General features: G+C 30.2%; 2 protein-coding genes across 2 annotated transcripts; one reads left to right on the forward strand and one right to left on the reverse strand.

Moving 5' to 3' along the window:
• Window positions 1-507: 507 nt before the first annotated feature.
• On the reverse strand, window positions 508-5,686 carry LOC110620164 (binding partner of ACD11 1). Its single transcript, XM_021763783.2, has 8 exons — window positions 5,527-5,686; window positions 5,329-5,432; window positions 4,968-5,043; window positions 3,498-3,569; window positions 3,353-3,418; window positions 2,618-2,958; window positions 1,661-1,784; window positions 508-965 (listed from the first exon to the last, which is right to left on the reverse strand). The coding sequence occupies exons 1-8, from the start codon at window positions 5,530-5,532 to the stop codon at window positions 945-947; spliced, it is 810 nt and encodes a 269-aa protein (XP_021619475.1). The 5' UTR covers window positions 5,533-5,686; the 3' UTR covers window positions 508-944.
• Window positions 5,687-8,634: 2,948 nt separating this feature from the next.
• On the forward strand, window positions 8,635-9,382 carry LOC110619978. The gene is made up of 2 exons (XM_021763507.2): window positions 8,635-8,886; window positions 8,990-9,382. Exons 1-2 carry the CDS (start codon window positions 8,775-8,777, stop codon window positions 9,331-9,333), a joined length of 456 nt encoding a protein of 151 aa, XP_021619199.1. The 5' UTR covers window positions 8,635-8,774; the 3' UTR covers window positions 9,334-9,382.
• The last annotated feature ends 70 nt before the right edge of the window (window positions 9,383-9,452 follow it).

The following is a 9,452-nucleotide window of genomic DNA, read 5'->3' on the forward strand; positions in this document are numbered from 1 at the left end:
TACCAAATTTTTTATATATAAATCTATTTTTTATTTTTAATATGACAATTAAATAATAAAAAAATAATTATTTTCTTAAAAAAAATCTTTATATATAAAAAAATTACAAAAATTTATTGATCGATTATGGCCAAAAATCAAGCAGAATATGACAACGAAAAATGCCAGTGGGTGTTGATTTCTTAACAAATTGAAGCAAAAAAACATTGGACGAAAGGTGATGGACTGATGGCTATGGTCCGAACACCAGTTTCCCATTCTCAATAAGATAAGATCCAATCAAATGTTATGCCCAACTGTCTGAATGTCAAGGTTAATATTGAACCATCGATTCAATATAGATATGAGATTCCATTTTAGTAAAGATTGAGACTACGAACATGAACACACACTTTTCTTAGTCTCCCTTTTAGAAAATAAATGGACAAATTGATATTTGTCACTCCCAAGTCTCCAACGGCTAAATCCACAAACATAAGAGCTTCGGTGTTCCAATTTGTGTCACAGTTGATAAAAGTTTCCTAAATTCATTTGTCAGAAATATCAAATGCATCGCTTTTATACAAACAAGAAAAGAAAAGAGAAATCCAAAGTTCTGATGCTCAGAAATGGTGGCATTCTATGGCAACGTTTTTTCTTTTTTCTCTTTAATCTTTGTTACAAAAACAAAATAACGATGAAGCCAAAGGCATATTACCTTGGAAATCAAAGAATATGAAAAATAGAATTATATTGTCCATGACAATCGACACGCCAAGCCAAAGGTGAAGATGCACATAAAGGGAAAATTGCACAGATTTTCTTCTCATCCTCCTTCAGCAAGCCTGAATCTCCAATCTCTACATTTTGCTCCCCCGAAGTAAACGATTGGAGAAACGTAGATGTTCAATGCATTTGTCACAAAAGATCTCGAGAAGCAGCTTATAGTGACATCAATTTGTTGCTTACACAGCAATTGGAGATTCCTGCATTCAGGAAAACAAAATCACACCTATGCCATTCGGAGATTAACGCAACTAAATAGTTGAGGATAACGGGTATGGATTTGCATTATATTCATGACAATAAAAGAAAAAAGGGGGAAAAACACTTGTTAAGGATTAGAATTTTTTTAAAAAATAATTATAACAAAAAAAGAGGAGGAAAACAAAGCACAACAATTCCACATGAAAATCAAGGATCAAACTACTAACGAAATGACTGATATTAGCGTCACAATGTGTTCAGACCCCAATAACGAAAATAGCAATAGTAGCAAAAACTAATATTTGAAGGAGAGGAAATGGTTTAAATTCTTAGAGGCTAAATATTTTACATCACAACATATACACTGATTGACAACAAAAACAGTGACAAAATACTAGCAAACTAAACAAAGAAAATATAATTAACCAAGTTTTTCTGGCAACTATCAGTCGACACTTGTTGTATACAAAACAAGATCACAACAAATAATCAAGGTTCTTTTTTTGATAACTTTAACCTTCGAAATATAAGATATAAATATGTTCGCATCTGAGGGTAGAATGTGCATATGATAAGCTTCAATCCATGGCTGTAATTAAACCATAAAAACATGACATATCTTCATATCTTCACAAACAAAGATAATGGTAAAAGTCAATCTTTGTGCTACTACAATTGCAAAACTAGAACCTACCTTCGCAGTTAAGTTTGAAACAGCCAAATTGAATTTCTCCCTGGTTTTTGTACCAGCAACCTGACCTACCCTTGCCACCTTACTAAAGGCACCGTTTAGCCAAGCTGCTCCAGCTATCACATATCTGCAAAATTCAAATAGATTGTTAATTTAAAATCTTTTTAACATTTCAAATATCATTAGAAACTGAGGTTAACATCACATCCAAAAACAAGGATACAAGGACTGTAAAAGGAAAACTTTATTCAATATCTATTTCCTTTTTTCCAAAAAGCAATCTCCTCACTCCAGTGGGAAGAATGACAAAAAAGAGAAATAAATCAACAGCAGTTGCTAGTTGATGAATCACTACAAAACTTTCTTTTCTGCAAATTACTTGAGTGAACTTCCTTTTGAGCAAATTAGCTAAGTAATCAACATGAAAAATCAGACTTACACACAGGTGTAAAGAGTATGGCAACAGCAGTTGCCAGTTGACATCCCTATGAATTCTGAATCACTGGAGAAGTTATTTCAACCAAGTTAACAAAGTGATCCACATAATTTAGATTATTCATCAAAGCAAATTCTTTTTAAGGCACAAAGACCATTTTAAATATGGGAAAGTGCCACATTTTGTTAATTGTCATTAACTCCAAAAATTTGCAAAATTGAAATTCATAATCACTCATGGAATTTTGGGTTACTCGATAACAGTAACACAAGTTAGAAAGCATTCCATATGCAATCTGATATATCTAATGAGAATTTTTAGGTTCACAAAAAAAAGCTCCAAAGTGCTACTCATAAACTCTGCATCAGATCACCATTGAAGGAGCAGCATTCAGAAACAACAAATTAGGGCAGTCAAAGCATATCTGCTTTGAATATTTATTAGTTGAAGTAACTGGAAACAAAGAAAAATATATTGTTTGCAGACCAAAGATCCGTGAGATATTCATTAGAGAAGCGATTCACCTGCTTGATTTGACAGCTGATCCTGTGTCATTTATCTTCCTCTCCGCTGCAAATATTGCTGCCATGGTTTTATCTGAAACATGAAGCCTTTGGTCCACAGACTTCACTTTCTCATTGACTGCTGAAATGCCAACTGTCAATTTCTCCGTGAGCCCAACTCTCTGATCAAAAGAAACTACCTTGGCAGATGCACTAGCAGTCAAGCGATGTTTTTCATCAAATGCCTTGGCCTTATTCACTGCATCTTGGCGAAAAGCTGAACCTTTTGCCAGCACAGTTGAAACCACTTCTTGCGCTCTACTGATGTAAATATTTCCATTGCTAGGGGGGCTAGTTTTAGCCTGATAATAAAGACAATGTGACTCTAAGTCCATACAGTTGGTGGGGAAAACTTCTTCAGTACTGACTAGTTAACTGAGATCATCCATTGATGCCACCATATTTTATCATATGGATCACTTATCATACAGATTCAGAGTGGTTACTATGATATGCACGATTAAGCCTTCTGAGGTGATGCAAAACGTTCCCGCAAAAGCAGGGAACAGAAAGGAAGAAGTGAGTGGAAGATTGCAATCAATCTTGATCAACCAATTTCTAAAATATGACAAAAAGCATGAACAACATTTCTTCGCACCTTTTCACTTTCAGATAGTCTCCAATATCTACCATTTAGTAGTTTTACATTTCCACAGATAGAGTTCTCTTATAAGATTACATTTGAATTTTACCTACCTCAACATTTGATGGAGAACTTTCAGCAGGAACAGCAGATACAGAAGTGTCTGCCCTTCTTACTTCCTGCATAAATTGCAGTTGTAAATATGGATATCTGAAACTCATTGAAATATAGATTACATTGATTTACTCTTTATTTTACCAGTGTCTCCTGATTTGGCACATAATTTTCTGCAGGAGTTATACTCACTATCTGGTCAACAATAGTTGCTCCCTACATAAAAAAAAAAAATGAATAGTTTGCATTCTAGAACTTTTCCACAGAAAATGATAGCTTATGTCAAATAGAAAAGGGCTGCCAATTGCAAATACAGGACCCAAAAGAATGTCTCACACTATATTGTGCTAGGCACACAAAGGTTAAGATCTTAATCATTCAAAAAGCATAGTTTGCATTCATCAAAAAACTAATTGGCACTCAAAATAAAATTATAGTTCCTGCCATAAAAATATTGACCCAAACCATTTAGAGAGGCTGAAAACAATATTTTTCAGAAATTTTATCTCAAGCACTAATAATTGACTGAAAATTTGGCAATTGACTGCATACTACTTTTTAGTATATTTAATATAAATTTAAAAGCAGTGAATTAGGAAAGGACTCAATTGTTTAAAGTGAAACTACTTTATCCATTGAGGAGTGAGATCATATAATAAGTTAAACATATGTAAAACTAAATAAATAAATAAAGGAAAAATTCTACTTAGCCTCTATGTTAGGAAAACTCACTAGTTAGACTTTCAATTTTGAAGAATACATTAAAAACGTCCTTAACATTTTAAAAAGTATACTAATTAATCTCTCCGACAATTTTAACTGTTGAGTGCTCTAGAAAAGTCTAAAATACTCTCAATGCGGAGGGATTAACTAGTAGACATTTTTTCAAAACTAAGAAATCAATAATAAATTTTCACATACCATAGGGACTAGATAGTAAAATATTTAAAGGTTAAAACTAATGAAATTGAATAAGTAGTATATTTTTTAATACTTCAAGGACATTTTCATGTATTTTTTAAAATCGATAGACTAACTAATGAGTTTTCCCATAATATAGGGACCAAGTAGTAAATTTCCTATAAATAAATCTTGAGCTAGTTTAGTTGTTCCATAACAGCAAGTGAGAAAGCATAATGATTTACACCAAGTTATTACCATAAAATGAACAAAATTCAGATATATCATGCTTTCAAGCATGTGAATCTAATACTTTCATCAGAGCATTTCTAGAAAGTATTATTGTTATTACTCTTATTAATCACAACAAGTTGCCGGTAATCATAACAATGAAATTGATCAGCAATTCCTACTTTCAGAAAAAAAAAATTGACAAAAAAAAAAATCTTCATTTCAAATAAATCTATTTCCTATAACTGATTGAATATCAACTATCATATATCAACTTGCAGTTGGGACAAATCATAAGTGCAATTTATTGAGTAAGCTTAAAGAACACAGCTCATTTGCATAAAATTTAACCATTTAATTCTTTAAAACTCGTTTACAATTCACTCACTCGTAGAGGTATCATACACATAGTATATCAGAATTCATAATGTCGAGTAACAACACAAATTATATTAACGAGATGGAAAAAAAAAAAGGACATACCGATAACAGCAAAGCAATTTCAAGCGCTTTAGGATCTTTGAATGTAACAAATGCTGTTTTTGATTGCCCATTTTCACTGCATCAAAAAATAAACAACACCAAGAACCTCGATTAAGCTATTTAACGTAGAACACAAATAATAACCACGAAACATAACTTAAAAAAAGTACATTAAACCTAATTAACTTAAGAGAAAGAGAGTAAAATAGCATGAAAAGCTACAGCGATTTTTCTTGGGGTTCCTAGAAAATGCTATATGAGATAATCTCACAACACGGTTTCCTTTCCATACATTTTCACTGCGACCAAAATAGTACATAAAAAGTTGGCAAGTAGACATGAAAAAGTAAACAAAACGCACCGTATGATCTCAATGTGCTCGATTTCACCAGAGAAAGAGAAAAACTCGTGAATCTCTCTCTCACTTGCTAGATCTGATACATGCTTCACTTGAACCGTTCTCGTCTTCAATAAAATAAACAAATCAATCAATCATAGCTGAAAAATCAAGGATTAATTGAGCTTTTCCATTTATGGATACCAGAAACTAAGAACTGACCTGCATTGTGAGCTCCTCTTGCAAAGGAGATGATTATTATCTTTTGCGAAGCTTAGAGAGAGAAAGAGAGAGAGGAGGATAAACTTTAATGTATTAAAAGACAACCTGACAGAAGAACAGAGCAGAGAATGTAGTTGGAGTAAATGCCCCTGGGAAATTCCATTATTACGAATTATTTCCTGCTTTGCCCATTTTACCCTTTTTGGTTAAACAATATTCCAGTCTCTTTTAATAGGCGGTTGACGACTTGTGGCGCTGGAATAGTTGGGTATAATTGCAATATTCTTTATTTCTTTTGGCTAATTTGGACATAATACCCTGCACATGGACGATGTAGGACCGTAACGGTTAGCAGGAGGAAATTTATAATACGTAGCCGTAAAATAATACTTTTTTATAAATATAACCCTTTCTTAAATATTTTTCAAGTGTTTTTTAACTTTCTTGGAGAGAGTCCTCTCATTCTCTATTTTTCTTCTAGGCTTCTGGATTTTCAATTTACCAATTTGCCACTTGTCAGTTTGATCTATGAGATTTACTCGGATGTGCGTCTCACCAGACTAAGTGTGAGTGTTGATCTAGCATAGGTTTACCCATTAATAGATTGAATGTAAATAATTATCTTTTATTTTATGATAATTGAAAATTTCGAGCCATGATATTTCTACAATAATTATTTCTATAATATAAACTGTGTTATTTTGTTTGTTTATTTAGTCTATACTTACTTGTAATAATATTTTCCTTGTCAAACATTGAAAAAATTAAATATAAATATCAAATTTATTTTTTCAAGAGATCACCTTTTTGTGAATAAAATATAAAATCAATTTAAGATCATTAGAAAATAATTGAATTCTATTAATAAAATTTAATTTATTTTTATAAAAAATTTATTTATTTAAAATTAATTTAAATGTAATAAAATTTAATTTAACTCTTTTATATTAGATAAATTAATAATAAAATTTCAAATTGATTTAATTTATTCATTATTTTTATTATTTTTAAATTAAATATAAATATTTATCCTTATAAATAACAAATATTTTTATCACATTCATTGAAAAAAACACTATTAGAACATTTCAAATCTGAATTTTATATAATTTTTTATCATTAAAAATATAAAATTATTTTTTAAATTAATAAAATAATATATATTAATTATAAGTGTATTAAATATTAATAGAATAATAGTGACTATTAAATTAAAAATATAAAGAGCAATTATTAATTTAAAATAAAAAATAAATTTAAAATTAAAATAAAAAACAAAGGATAAAAAAATTTAAGGATTAATTAAGTAATTTTGATATAAATAATGTTAGTGAAATTGTTTCTTGTAAAATTTTAATAATTTTAGTAAGATTTATTTTTAATTCAAAATTAATTCTCACACAAATTTGAGAGAATTAAATTTTTATATTATTATTTTTGCTAAATACGTAAATTTAAAAGAAAAAATTTATTTTTTTAAAATTTGATATTTCAAAATAATGAATAAGTAGTTAAAAGAGAAGACGTTTCAGATAAAATAATAAAAAGAAAATAAATCAACAATGCAAGGGTAAAATAGTAAAGAGAAAAAGAGGGAGCCGAATGACCGGGTGAAGTCGTTGTGATTCTCTTTTTTCTAGTCAACAAGCAATGAGCACACAGGAGACGCATCATTGCTCCTTTCTTCGAATTTTTTTATTATTGTTATTTTTATTTTTTTTATAGTATGTAAGGATAATTGCAGTAAAAGGCCTAAAGGATTAAAGATATAAGTGAATAAATTCAACATTAAAGTCTAAATAGATTGTATAGAAAATCAAACTCATAATTATAAATCTACAACTTAGTTCAACTTGAATTAAACTCATAATTATAATTAAAATTTAGTTCAATTTGAAAAATAATATCGCCGAAAAAGCTATCTCTGAACTGCCATAGTTGTTTAGCCACATCAAATGAAAAAAAAAATTGATGCAGAAACCAATTGCTGAATCAAGCACAAAGACATACGAAAAAACTATTATAAATAGCACAAAGCAAAATAAATGGAAAAACACAGTGTAATGCCACTGAATCAACACTACCACCAATCCATTGCCACTATCGTCTGTCTCTTGGTGTTATCTAGTGAAAAATATGTCAAAAACAAAAATATGTAATTTCTAACGATAACAAGAGAAGTTCAATCCAACTGCAAGTGAATAAAAGATCAAAATAAGATTTTCTTACACTAATCAACAACTAAAATTACTAAAGATGATTTGAGTCATCGAACGTACAATGATATACAAAAAGAAAATGTGACAGACATTGATTGCCGAATACATTAGCGCAATTTCATTATGTCGATATTAAAATTGATAAACTCTTTCCTGAATATAAATCAAAATATTTCAGAGAAAAGTATTAAAATCCATAAACTATCAAAAATGAAAAGAATCAATAAACCACAAAAATAAACTTCAGAAGGAGATGAAATTATACATGCCCAGACGGAGAGAAGGTGTGCAAGCAAACTCCCTCCCTTCAGCCAAAAAACTCTCACAAAAACGACCTTTAGACTTCTCTTCTTCTCTTTCTTTCTTTTCTCTTTCCTTACCCTTATGATCTAATAACTTTTCCTTCTTTCGAATCACACAACTCTAATTTAAGTGACACGTGTAATACTAGAGTTGAATTAATTCTTCAAATAATTATCCACTAAAAAAATTATCAAAAAATAATCGTTAAATTAAATTAATAATTATTTAAAATATTATTTATTAATAAAAAATCGTAATTATATTTTTATTTTCTAGGACTAATTAATGTTTATAATTCTAAAAAAAATGTTCATTACTTCCCATTCAAGATAATAAGCGGACACTGCCGCTGCAAAATCAAGAAAATGAAAGAGGGAAACAAAAGACCTTCCCAGATAGTGCAACAGCTGAAACTGCCAAAACCAACAAGTTATATTTAAAATGATAAATTATTCCCTGTCAATTTGCCAATGGAAGAAACCAAAATCACAAGAAAGTCTCCATGAGATACATGGAAAAGGGGATACACTTGACCACAAATTAAAGCAAGCTCATCACTTTCCTTAGAAAATTAGAAAAGAATGATTCTCTCCCAAGAACAAACATAAGAGTAACCTCTTAAAGATGTAATACTTTCCTCTTATTAGAACAATAGTTCAACCTTGTTAAGAATGTATTGACTCTTTCAAAATTAACAAGAGAGAAAACTTAAAAAAGAAACCTCCAATGGAAACCAAAGATCAGCCAGCCATCGACTTCGATTACGAGGAGTTTGAGCCCTTCTGCAAGTGGCGAAGAGATGAAAAATGTGACTTTTTTGAGATCTATGGTCTTCAAGGTATTTTTTTTTAACTTTTTCTCTGTATTGATAATGAGATGAGTAGGATTCATTTCATCTCTAATTTAATATATCATTTTTTTTTCTTTTAATTGATATACAGATTTCAAAAAAGAGCAACTCAAGATAAAGAGAAAGCTCAACACTTTAATCATAACTGGAGAATGTCCACTGAAGAACAATATCCGAAATCTTTTCCGAAAAGAAATCAGACTTTCCAAACATTGGAAAATAGATGAAATTCGAGCAAAGTTTAAGAAAAGAGGAATTCTGTATGTAACATTACCTAAGAAGACGTCCTCATCATTCTCCAAGAAAGGAGGCAATAGTACTGGATTTGTTTTTGCATGGTTGGCCTTGCCTTCAAATTACTTGGCCGTGGCTGTCGTTCCACTTGCCATTGTTATTGGAGGATTATTTGTGTGCAAAAACTACATGTCGTTTTGATTTCAATATATATTATATCCAAAAATCAATGTGGAAAATATATTATTTATGTGGGGTTTTGCTTTGGCTTTTAAATGTGAATTACATTCTGCATTTATATCTTTAAATCCATAAATTTT

This window comes from Manihot esculenta, chromosome 8 (assembly GCF_001659605.2).
Source record: "Manihot esculenta cultivar AM560-2 chromosome 8, M.esculenta_v8, whole genome shotgun sequence".
Taxonomy (NCBI): domain Eukaryota; kingdom Viridiplantae; phylum Streptophyta; class Magnoliopsida; order Malpighiales; family Euphorbiaceae; genus Manihot; species Manihot esculenta.